General features: G+C 37.3%; 1 protein-coding gene across 1 annotated transcript in view; it reads left to right on the top strand.

Moving 5' to 3' along the window:
- The window catches only part of TUT4 (terminal uridylyl transferase 4), a 40,395-nt gene that overhangs the window by 912 nt on the left and 26,257 nt on the right, over nucleotides 1-13,226 (top strand). The window contains exons 2-7 of the mRNA XM_086463207.1: nucleotides 1,367-1,530; nucleotides 4,872-4,988; nucleotides 7,149-7,326; nucleotides 10,430-10,518; nucleotides 11,693-11,744; nucleotides 12,561-12,630. Coding sequence (XP_086319333.1) covers nucleotides 1,367-1,530; nucleotides 4,872-4,988; nucleotides 7,149-7,326; nucleotides 10,430-10,518; nucleotides 11,693-11,744; nucleotides 12,561-12,630 — 670 coding nt within the window. The remainder of the gene's footprint in view (nucleotides 1-1,366; nucleotides 1,531-4,871; nucleotides 4,989-7,148; nucleotides 7,327-10,429; nucleotides 10,519-11,692; nucleotides 11,745-12,560; nucleotides 12,631-13,226) is intronic.

Raw genomic sequence — 13,226 nt, 5'->3', positions numbered from 1 at the left:
CAGGGGAAAAATCTGCAAGAAAAGTTTGTGGGTTTGTTTTCTTTTAATGGGTAGGGGGAAAACAGTTACCTTTTTTCTTTGATTGTTGTGCTGTCTTTGTTACTAAAAATGTTTAAAATACGTTTTGGCAGATGTCTTTTTGATTTAGGGGGCTCTGAAATACATACTGTCCATCAGTAGTTACCCTTATGAGTGTTCAGTTCTTACACATATTTTTCAACTTCAGAATTCAACATATGGATCAGGCTTTGTCTCACTTCAGGTTAACTGAATCCTGAGTTCAGGATTTGTCACACTTTTTCAGAATGCATTTTTTTCTAATACAAGTGCTGTTTTAAGGCAGAGTGCCAGTGCAGACCGTCTGTTTGAAGTATTTCTCACTATTGCAACAGCTACAGCCGTTGCTTGTATGGAAATACTAGGAAAATATTAAAGTGCATCTTAGCTATCTTAATAAAATTTAACAGGAAAACCAAGTTGAAATGGCAGCATCCTGTGATCAGTCAGCTCTTTGTAGACCTCCGTCATGTACTGTAGGGACCATCTGTCACTGAGAAATGAGGACTTGAAAACTTGCTCAGTTTTGATTCTTTGTCTTGGGGCACAGATCTCATTTGAAAGGAAAGAAAAAGAGAAAGGAAGAAACCCAAAACACAAACAACCCTCGTTTTTGCTGATGTAAAAGCTACTGGAATAATTTAAGATGTAGATGTTTGTACAGATGAGTGGACTATGAACAATTCATAGGCATCTGGAGGAACTGGTCTTTCGGAATTGACCTGCATGTTTGTGAGCAGCAGCGTTCCATAGCGCTGTGGTTGCTAGCCATGGGCGGCAAGGTGTCGCACTGTGTTCAGACGTAACTCCAGCAGCCTTCTAAGTTGAGAGGTTGAAATGCCTGATGACTGGCTGTAAAAGATCATTTGGGTGAATGTCTTTAAGGCGCTTCTATGACTGTTTCCTTAACAAAATGTGTTGTGTAAAAAAATTTAAGCCTAATAGTTCTTATTTCTGTTATAGTAGAGCATCAGGATCTCACGTACTCTGTTCTGCATAATACAAAAAAACCCTTTCTTGCCTTGAAGAACTTTAAATAGAGACTGTGAAGTTATGACTGAAACACAAAATGAATCTACCTTTTTTTTTTTTCCTCCCCTCTTTTTGATAGCATTCTTAGTAGCAGGCTAGTCTCTGAAGGCTCTGCAAAATACTGGCAAGATTCTAATGTCTGAGGTGATTTTGGCCAGGCTTCGTAGCTCTAATTTGTGTCTGGCTCCTTAGTGAGATGCTCTTAAATGCTCCGTACTGAACTTCCACTTTTCCTGTCCTGAGTTACTCTGAAGAAAATCACTGTTTCTTTCTCTAGGTAAAATAAAGAATTCTGAATCAACTAAAGAACATACTTTGGAAGCTGATTATTTAGAAAACACTGCTGTTATTGATGAATCTAATCTGACAGTTGAACAGCAACTAGGATTGAAACAAGCTGAAGAACGTCTGGAAAGAGATTATATCTCCCGACTTGAGAAAGTAGGTTGAGTTATTTATCACATGAAAAAGGAATTGGGTGTCTTCTTTCATTATCATCACATATTTCTGGTTGGGTGGTATTTCTGTGAGAGCCAGTTGCCTCTGTTTCGTTCTTCTTTATAATGAATCACTTTAGTAATTTAAGGTATTAATCCCTAGTGGTTGACTAGTCATTCATCATGGCAGGTGATACGGATAGGAAACTTGGTGTTCCTTTTGTGGCACGTGTAGCCTGTGTAGAACAGTAATTTTTAATTCTGCAGACCTAAACGTCTACAGTTCCATTACTTACCTAAGATTTTCTAGAAACTGGTTACTTGGAAACTCAGAAAACAAGATCATGGAATCATAGAATCATTTAGGGTGGAAAAGACCTTTAAGACCATCAAGTCCAACTGTTAACCCAGCACTGCCAAGTCCGCCACTAAGCCATGTCCCTAAGCACCACATCCACACGTCTTTTAAATACCTCCCGGGATGGTCACTTAACCACTTCGCTCGGCAGCCTGTTCAAATGCTTGACAACCCTTTCAGTGAAGAAATTTTTCCTAGTATCTCATTTATACCTCCACTGGTGCAACTTCTCCAGACCAAAGATCCCAGTTCCCTCAGCCACTTCTCATAAGACCTGTTCTCTAGACCCTTCACCAGCTTCGTTGCCCTTCTCTGGATACACTCCAGCGCCTCAGTGTCTTTCTTGTAGGGAGGGGCCCAAAACTGCTCACAGTACTCAAGGTGCAGCCTCACCAGTGCCGAGTACAGGGCCACAATCACCTCCCCACTCCTGCTGGCCACACTATTTCTGATACAGGCCAGGATGCTGTTGGCCTTCTTGGCCACCTGGGCACACTGCTGGCTCATGTTCAGCCGGCTGTCGACCAACACCCCCAGGTCCTTTTCTTCTGGGCAGCTTTCCAGCCACTCATCCCCAAGCCTGTAGCTCTGCATGGGGTTGTTGTGACGCAAGTGCAGGACCCAGCAATTGGCCTTGTTAAATCTCATATACCATTGGCCTCAGTACATTGATCTGGTCTGTCCAGGTGCCTCTGAAGAGCCTCCCTTCACTCAAGCAGATCAGCACTCCTGCCCAACTTGGTGTTGTCTGCAAACTTACTGAGGGTGTACTTGATCTACTTGATCCCCTCGTCCAGATCAAAGGAACCTTCTGCTATCTTCAGTATATTAGCCTTCCACCACGTCGAGTTACCTGTATTGAAGATGACTCCTTAAAAATGTTCATCTAAACTGTTCTTAATATTATCTCCAGTGAAACAAATTTTGAAGTCAATATTGGTAACCCAGAAGTTTTTCTTAATGTCTAATGTAAGTATCTCTTCTAGCTTTTAATTCCCTTATATGATATCCTAGGAAAATAAACATAAGTTTATTACTTTTTTCAGCAACTTTCTACACATTTGACGATCGTTACCATTCCTGCAGTCTTACCTTCCTTAGACTCACTCTTTGTTCTTCAGTCTTAGGGGTTCGTTCTTCTTGGTTTTCTGTAGGCATCCCCCACATAACTGGTATCCAAAATTAGACGTGCAGTTTCACCTGAGGAAAGCTGACTTCGTCTGTCTCAAATACAGTGTTTGTGTTTAGGATCTCTGCTTTTTTAGCAGCAATAGGGTGTTGGCTTTGCAATAAAGACAAAATAAAAGGTGTTACATGATTCAGCCGTTCTGGCAACATCTGTTGACATAATACTGCAGATCAGTATTGTAAAGAAATACCAAATTAAAAAAAAATATTATTGCTGATATTCATTCTGTTTTAGAAGAGTGGTGAAATATTTTTGATGTACTTCAGTCATCAGGTACTGAATACTTGAATCTTCAGAGCTAGCCAAGTGTCACTGTCTATAAGTTGTTTTCCAAATGAGTGTTTAATTTCATCTTACTAGGTATCTGCCTCATAGAAAATAAGGATAGAGAGAATTAGTAATAAAAGTGCAATGACCATGTTATTTCAAATTAATACTTATGCTGCAGTTGGAGAGTATCAGACCCTTTTTTTTTTTTTTTTTCCCTAAAAGCAAAAGATCGAACTCAGTAAGTGGAAAAACTTACCCAAATTTAGCAGTGGTTTAGGTTTCCGTATAGTCAGTTAAACTTAACTGATCTGTAGTCCACCTTAGTGTCTTAAAATGGTGTTCTCTGTTCATTCATTCATTGTTGTGTCACCGTTTAAACATCTGGTGGTTTCGGTATACTTTTCGGTTTTAGTAAATATAGATGGTATTAGAATTAGGATGAAAATCTTAAGTAGGGTTTTTTCTCTCCCAGTTATAACTGATAGCAGTTATTGGAAAAATGCTAACAAGTCTGGAGAAAAACTAAGGCTTTTTGTTGGGGCCCTTCTGTCTTTGCAGAGAGTATATCAAAAGGTTTCTGATCTCTATGGCTTGTTTTATTAGAGCAATAAAGTACAAGTGCAGGTTGAGACAGATTAAAATGAAGTATTTGTGAACAGGCCTTTGCAGAGGTGGTCCTTTCTGCCTTTTTGTCTAGTAGTTCTCAGTGGTTTCCTGGTTGAATAAACTCCACAGTATCCCCTCTTGGACCCTAGCAAAATAATGATTCCTCCTACCCCATCATCTCCCGAGGCTTGGCTGCTTCTTGCAGACTCTCAAGGGTCTCCCAGGTGGCAGCTGTCCATGTGTATACTCCATCTCTCCCAGCCTGTCTGTACAAAAAGATACTTGTTCTGTGAGTTTCTCCAATTCTGAGCATCCCAAACTATTCATCAAAATGGAATAATCCTACCCCTTGTCAGAGGATGCCTCTTGCCTTACCCAGACTATAGTCATTAGCAAGTCAGAAACTGGCTAACTTCCTCCTTGTTCGCCAGCCGCACCCTTTTTAATAGAACAAAAAATGCAGTACTTGCACAGTACGCTGTGAATATGCTAGCCAAACAACAACACCATCTGTCATAACATGTATACTAGATAATATGATGAATACTTCCCATTTTCTCATCCGAGAAGGGAGGATAGTTGCTGAGATTTAACAAATCCATAGTTATTAAAAGGTTGAGCTGACAAGGGAATGGCTTGCTGGCCTTTAGGTCAGCCTTAAGAGGCATAAACTCTTCAGTCTTAATCTTGCCTCACTAAAATTTACTGAGAAGTGTAATACTAAAGTCACCTCACTTCCTTTCCTCGCTTTCCTCACTTGTCTCATGGGTAAAAATCCATTTCTGCTGCGTTTTTTGAAGATTACTTAATGTTTGCAGAGCACCTTGACAACTGTTACATAATTGTTGAATACAATTTGTTATTCAAAGAATTGTGTATTGGCAGAAACGTTTTCTTTTAATCTATGGCTATTTTTCCTCAGCGCTCCCCAGAATACACTAATTGTCAGTATCTATGCAAGCTCTGCTTAGTTCACATTGAAAATATCCAGGGAGCTCACAAGCATATTAAAGAAAAACGTCATAAGAAAAATATAATGGTAAGTAACAAATAATTTTTTTTTTTTTTTTTAATATGGTGTGTTTGCTTTGGTCGTCTTCATTTAGGTGAAAGTTTGTGTGCTGAGCAGAGATCCACAAATTTCTATTGCTTGTTTTTTTGTTTGAGAGGAAGGCCTTGATGACCTGTTCAGGCAGAGAGGAACGAACATTTTTGGTCATTGCTTCTGAATTAGTGTCTCTGAGTAGTGGGCAGTTCGTCATACTTTTAGTAACAGAATGTAAGGTAACTTAGGTGAGAAACATTTGATTTTTCTGTTTCTTCCAAAAATAGTACTGTTGGTAGCAAGACCTCCAGGGACTGGAGGTGGGGTTGGGGATGTTGGGGTTTTTCTGTTGTTTTTTTTTTTCCTCTTTTTGCCTGACTTGTGAAGTTTTTATCTACATCCTTTCTGTGATGGGTGAAAAGAGTGGATAGTATATCTAGACTAAAAAAAAGAGAGTTAAAAGTAGGGAGGAATTAAGTTCCCGAGTCACTCATCATCAGACTGGGTTTATGTATGTGTTTAATATGAAAAACAGTTCTAACGCTTTCAAAGAGAAAAGCAGTTTCCTTATCAGATACCATGGTGTTTGCTTTGCTTTAAAGAACTGCTGCAGGATGAAATCCAGTAAAAGGCACACAAGCTTTCTTGCCAACCCATTTTTGTAAATGTTGATAAAGAGCTACAAATTCCCCAGTATGTAGGATTTTGCGATTTAGATGGTTAAAATTACTCTTCCTACAACCATTCCCCAAAATTCAGTCACTTACTCCTGTTTCCATGTATTTCTTACCACACTTCTGTTTGTAATTAATGCTCTATCATATATGCAAGCCATCACTTGAAAAGCTCTGAACTCCATAAATCCATTACATCTCAGAAAGTAACATTTTTGTATTATGTTCAGTTATTATTTCTGAAGGACTCTGGTTCTCTTGCTGTCTGATAAGTTGCATCATGGAGGAAAAAAAAATAAAACCAACCCTGTGTTTGATATGGAAACACTCATACCATGCTTTTCATCTGGGCATGGAGATAAGAATTAAGGAATGAGGTTTCTTTAACACTGAATGGAAATGCTGGAGGACAGGGAGCAGTTTCCATTTTTAACACTTGTCTTCAAATAGCTTTGTGTTGTGTGCTACATTACAGTTATAAGGGATATGTAACTGTCTAAACATTACTTCATAAAATACAGTTATTTACAGCTCTAACTATGAGATATATGGCTATCAAATAGGCTTAGCAACAGCTGTGGCTTCCCTGCTCAACAAAACCCCTAAATCAGTGACATTAAAAAAAACACAGCCCCTTAAAAATGGACATATTCTTTCTTGTGCTAAATCTGTTCATATAAGAACAGAAGAGTTGAGAGATGCAGCATAGAACTAACTAAACGTTTTCATACTGGACTGTGTTTTCTTAGTGCATAGTTATTTTCTGATTATTATTTATTTCTATTGTGAGTCACAGTTCATTTAGTTGATGAATTTGTGTAACAAGTGATTGTTGTACTTACTCTCAAATGGCTTGATGCATCTGACATATTTCATGCTGTTGGATTAAATTGGTTATAATTTGATGCACTAAACATAGCACTTTCTGGCACCAGCCAGACAAAGGTTATTGTTTCACAGGTATTTCTTCTCACCAACCAGTTTAGGCATAAATGGGATTCAACTTACCAAAATTTCTCGGAGATAGGAATGCTTTTTCTGTCTCTGGTATCTTTCCTTAAAGTACAATCCACTCTGAAAAAAAAAATCTGTGACTCTAGAAAACTTCCTCAGCTCAGTTACTTTTACTATGTAGGAACAATTACAGCTTTTAATTTCCTTGGATGAATTCTGTTTCAGAACTGTCAGAAAATGTGGTTCAGGAATGTAATGCAGCAGATTTCCTCCCCAGTTGCCAGCTGTGAAACAACATGTTCTCTTTTCAACACTGAGCATCTACTGTCATTTCTGTGAGCCACGCTACTGCATTTGCCAGTTAGGCCAGGCAGAGTTCCTACCTTTGGAAGTGTTTGGTCACGACACCACGTAAACAGAAGAACACAAACAGCAAACAGTACATTCTAATATCATGCAATAGTATGAGATAACCTTTTTCTCTTAAAATACCAGTTTTTACTTTTATCATCCAACAATTATTCAGGAAAAACAAGAAGAAAATGAGCTGCGTGCCCTCCCACCCCCCTCTTCTGCACAGTTGGCTGCTCTGAGTTTTACACTTATTGAGGCAGCAAATGAACAAGGCATATCAGATGATGACTTCAGAATTCGTCAAGAAATTGTAAACGAGATGGAGAAAATTATTCAACAGCCCTTACCAGGTACTCATAGTATTCTCCATTTTCCTTAGGTGAAATTTTTTCTTTAATTTTACACAGATTTTTAATACCTTCCTTAATGGTGAATTAATGCTTTTGGGGTTAAATTATCTTTTTATTATACGAAATTAATATATACAGGCATTTTAATACAGATTGGCAGTTGATTTAAAAGGAACTAACAAACCTACAGAAAGAGGAAAACATGATTGTGCTTATTTTTGCTTCTTTCTGGTACATGTTTATTGAAGCTGTTGGTCCTCTTTAAAGTGATGATTTCTGATGAAGACTGGAAATTTCCAGGGTATGAAATATTTCCTTCCTGGCCATGTTTAAAGCCTCAGCCACTGAGGATCTTCCTCAGACTCTAGTCTTACAAACCTTTCCATCTATACCTTACCTAGCATTACTGAATATCTGTGGTTGTTATAGTAGAGATTTTTTTTTTTTTTTCCAAGTGCACTTAATTAAACTAATATGAATGTAGCAGGAGGGGAAAATGAGAAGGAGTTTGAGATGTAGTTTCTTCCTAATGGTCCTTCAGTTGTTTATAATCAGGGCAGATAGAAGTTGCATGAGGCAATTTTTTCTAAGCATAGTTTTAGGAAAAAAAAATTAGACTTCAGCTATGGGTGATTTTGGTAAGCATATGAGACATTTTCAGTACTTAACTGTGATCTGAAACACCTGCAGGTACTTATTAGTAACATTACAAGTCATTAAAATCAACAAAGGTTATTGTTTCACAGGTATTTCTTCTCACGTGTATTTATGGTTAATGGGTCCTAAAACGAGGAGAGGTGTGCTTTGAGATCAACTGTAGCTTCCCAAAGTCTCTTGAATTGTCTTAAATAGGTCAAAATACTACGTTTAGCCATGTATAAATATCATACTTCATCTGACTTTTTCTTGAGTGCTTTATGTTGATTAATAATTTGAAAAAAAAAAAGTCTGAGTAGGTTGAATGTTTAGCCTAATTTTTTTGCTTCAGTGGGTCAATAAAGTTCAGTTCATTAATAGAGTTCATAAAAGAAATCGGCTGGATAAGTTGAATGGTAGTCTTCCCACTCCTCCCCCTTCAGAAGTACAGTATGTTAGTTCAGTAGGACATGTTAAACATTCAAATCCAGTTTATAATACTGTGGAAAAATAAAATAATATAAATAATATAACAATAAGATAATCTTTGACATTTGCTTCTTTGCATTGATTTCCCATCATTTCCTGTAGTTAAGACACTGGGAATTTGAGAGCTGATTTTTGTTGACATTATGTTAACAATGGTTTGTTTTTCAGTGAATCTGAACAGAAGAAAGTATTAATCCCATTGACAAAAAATAAATTTTCAAACTTTTTATTTCATCTATATTGAAACTACATTGATATTCTATACCATCCTTTTATTTTAGAAATACCTTATTTTTTCCCTTTGCTCTATCAAAATACAGTAGTAAGAAAGATTTTTTTCGCTGCAGGATGATCAGCTTTAGTTTTAGGAGCTATATTAAATATGTGCTTAAACATAAGGTGCTGAATAGAACAGGGGCTTGTAGGGTGGAGGTTTGCTAATCTCTTTGTTCTATAATATTGCCATGTGTGACTCCTAGTGCAAACTTCCGTTCTGACACACTATTGAGTTTTCCACTTAGCATATGCTAAGACAAAGTAAAGGAAATTATTACTTTTACATAAATACCAATGAAAATTCTTGTATTAGTGTTTTTCGTCTGGCTGACTGGACTGATGAGCTGATGTGGAGGTGTAGTAGTAGTGGAGGGGGAGCCTGTAGTAGTACATGACAATTTGTTATTCCCCTTTTCAAAGCCTATTATGTTCTAGTGTGTTTTCCTAAACTGTAAATTAGGAAAAAAATTAATTCATGCGCAGTGTAGAAAACATGGGATGTTCTGGCATGATTTTCTTTTGAGCTCGCAGTAGAACTATGCAAAAACTCTTACTACTATGAAAAGCCACTGGAAATAATTGCTATGCACTATTATTATCAACCATACAGAAATTTATTTTGAGAGGGCTAGTTTCTACATAGTGAAAAATAGAGAAAGATTTGTTTAAAGCTCAGTATGTGTAAGATTTATTTTCTCTTCTAAGAATTACTTTGTTGTAGTTCTGTTTGAGAGAGTTTGGTCAAAACACAAATAAAGGTAAAATGCAACAAAAACCCTCTTCTGGGACTGGTTGAACACTGGCACAGGTTGCCTAGAGAGGTTGTGGACTCTTAATCCTTGGAATTTTCGAAACTCAGCTGGAAACAGTTCTGGGCAACCGGGTCTAGGTGACCCTGCTTGATTGGCGTGTTGGATTTGGAAGGGATTGAAGATAGCCTCAATTTTCAGATGACATAAAATATGTCAGACCCTAATATGTATTACAGGAAAACTTTAATCTACAAAAATTGTACCATGAAGTGGGATAAATTATTGTTTAGGAAGTGGAATGACATTTCTCATTGATGTTATTACTGAATAGTTACTTTCTAATTAGTTTAGATCTGTGGTACACCTTTGCATGTAAGGAACTGTATTAACTACAAAAACACTAAATGGATGCTGTACTTTGTGTCTTGGATTATATTGGAGTTATGTTTTGTATGCATGTTTTGTAATGGATTGTGTATAGGAACTTGCTAATGAAATTAACAGATTGTAGCACGCAAAAAAAATTTTAACAAAAGTGTATGAGGCAACAAAGGATTTTATAATTGGCTAACTGCTGCAGTGAAATCAAGCTGTAGTTAACAAAAGCTGCTAAATAAAATCCTGCAATGAGATGGTGACTGTTATTACTGTTTTATATTTAATTTTATATTATGAAGCTGCAAACAAAACTAAAGCTGCATTGCAAAAATACTTTAAAACAGCTTGACAAATTTTGGGCATTTGGTAATTACACTATTTGAATTATCCGGTTTCCTGTGATGCTGTGTTATGGAAATGAGTAGCCTTCACAGGAGTTAGAAAGTGGTTCGATATTATTTAATGTGGGAGTACCACTTGGGAGGTACAGTAGCTAAAGCAAGGTATGTGTCATCCATTAAAGAATAACTTATTTACTAGCTGTTAAATAATTATGTTTCTCTCTCTTCCAGACTGTTCGCTGAGGATGTATGGCTCCTGTTTAACTAGATTTGCTTTTAAGACCAGCGATGTTAACATTGATATCAAGTTCCCCCCTAAGGTGTGTAGGTATTATCTTATATTAACTAAGACTGTTTTTTAAATGAAGGCCATCGACATTTATTTATATTCCATTGGCTTCGTCTTCTATTGCAGCGTATGGTGTTAGAATAGCACAAAGCAAGTGATCTTTGATTTGGTGTCAGGTGTGCTATGAATCAAGTGGATGGAGTTTGCATTGCTTATTAGGTAACTGTAATTCTGGGGTTTGTTGGACAATCTTATGCTAGCTTTTTTTTAAAAAAAATTTTTTGAGTAAGCTTTGAAACAATATGAAAATAGTTGGCTCTGGATAAGTGTGCTTTTATGTGCTTGTGATTCAGAGAATGAAATCTTGTTGGTCTTCATTCCTTCCGCCTTTTAAAGGTGGGATTAAAAGGGACAATTTTCCTTTTATGTTTTAGTCACTTGCAAGTAAATGTCACATCCCACTTTACAGTTTACTGTGATACAAAATTCCTGCAGAGCAGTATAACTTGCCTTTAAACACTGAAGTTGTTGGTTCATGTTTAGTATATGATATTAGCAACACATTCTTGTTAGAGGCACAACTGCTCAACTTACTCTTTTTCTGACTGTATGTGTTACAGTGCAATTCAAGATACCTGGTTTGGGTGCATACTTAAATGTAGCATTTTGGAATGATACTACAGTTAGGAAGGAAAACTGAGCCCTTTTTCAAACAGTTGCAGGTGGAGCGTATCATGTTGCTTTTTCACAAAGGCTCAAAGGTGGTGCTAACTTTTAGCTTATCTTTGAACTATTTACAGCTTATCTTTGAAACACTTCTAAAGTTGATTTCCGGGGAGAAAAGAAAGCACACTTAAAAATTATAACCTTTAAAAACCCTTGGGAAAGTACTGACATTAAATTCTTTACTGTTGTGCATTTCTAGTGGCATATGTTGACGCTGAAATTGTTGAATATATGGCAAGTATTTTGTTTGAACTTTATGGAGTCTGTTAATATGGAACTAGAACAGAAATAGTAACTAAAAAAGCTGTATGCTAAAAGAAAGCTAATATGTTTACTAGTACCTTCTTTTTTGGTGTGGACAGATACAGTTATCCTCCATTTTGTTGTACTCGTTGTGCAACCTAAGTAATATGAAACAAAGTGTAAAATAAAATAGGTTAGTCTAAATAATGTAAGCTGCTCTAATTTTGTCGTTTTAGATGAGTCAACCAGATGTTCTGATACAGGTGCTTGAAATCTTGAAGAACAGTGGTGAGTTTTAGTTGCGTCTCATTTCTATTTAATTAACATTCCAACTGCTGGTCAGTTGTTTTTATGCTTAATTTTTTGTAAACTTACGAATATTGATTAGTTTTCAACCAAAGTATGAGAGGTGTTTCTGTCTTTGATTTTTATGAATACCAGTGCTTATGTACATGAGAGATGAGAACCTGCAGCAGGAGAATGGCAGCCCACGTAGTCCGGTTCAAATTGCCAAAACTTATAGTAATAGTATTAGGTGCCAAGTCAAAAAATATTTATCTTTGTAGGAGAAATTCTAAGCAGTAAACCCAAAAGCCACTTTCAACTTGCCTATGAACATCAGTAAGAACTATTACAAGACTTCTGAAACTTCTGCAGCCTCCTTGTTCTGTCAGGAAGTCATCTAACCCCGTAATCAGCACATCTTGAACCAAGTGACACAAGTAGCATTGCATTTTTGATCCTTCAGGTGGAAGGATCATCACCACTTCATAAGTGGTTCTCAGACTGGCCTAATGGTTTGTCAGAGATTCAGCCTTGTGTCTTTCAAATGTTGTGAAGACAAAAAGGTTCTAGAAGAGGTGCCATTCTGGTTTCCTGATAAGATTTGATTTTTTTTTTTTTTTTTTTCCCCCCTGTTGGCTGTGTGTTATTGGTGGTGAGCATCAAAAGTAACCAGAAAATGCCTGCCTGGTTGGCTATGCAGCACTTAATTTGAGTTATTCTGTAAAAGTGTGGTATAAATGTAATGGTTTTAAAGACACAGTTGGGAAAACTGTAAAAGATTTTCATATGTAATGTTGGTTTTTTTTGCTCCTTGCTTAGCTGTCTACTCAGATGTGGAGTCAGATTTCCATGCCAAAGTTCCTGTTGTGTTTTGCAAAGACGTTAAAAGGTACATGTCATTGAAAAGGATTTCTAATGAGATACCAATTTCTACTATGCTTGTTCATAGCAGCTGCTGACTGCACTCCTGCCAAGAAGTATTACTGTAACGTTTAGCTAACATTCATGTTAAAGGGGAATTGCTCATTGTCTTTTAGTCAGTTGTCCTATAGCCCAGTGCCCTCCCCACCCCCGAGGAGGGGAATCAGGAAAAGGAAAGGAAACCCATGGGTTAAAATGGAAACAGATCTAATAAAATAATGAAAAAAAAACCCTAATATTTATACTAATACTAATATAAAGTACACAAAGTTATACTCTGCCCATATAGTGGTCGTGAGCTGCATGCTTCCAGCAGTGGATGCTAGATGTCACAACAAACAGGAGAGCAGAATGACAGGTGAGACCCTCCAGGGATGGCAGCCATGGAGGAAGAGGGCCCGTCCCCATCAAATTTTCCAATTTATAGTGAGCGTGACATTTATGGTGTGGAATACTTCTGTTGGCCGGCTTGGGTCAGCTGCCCTGGCTTCGCTGCTCCTAGCTTTAGCACCTGGCTAACTTGAAACTGCTGAAGACCTTGATCACTATGGAGACCTGCATACC

Source organism: Leptosomus discolor, chromosome 3, assembly GCF_034619465.1.
Source record: "Leptosomus discolor isolate bLepDis1 chromosome 3, bLepDis1.hap2, whole genome shotgun sequence".
Taxonomy (NCBI): Eukaryota; Metazoa; Chordata; class Aves; order Leptosomiformes; family Leptosomidae; genus Leptosomus; species Leptosomus discolor.
The sequence above is the reverse complement of the archived record's forward strand: the minus strand, read 5'-3'. Positions and strand labels throughout refer to the sequence as shown.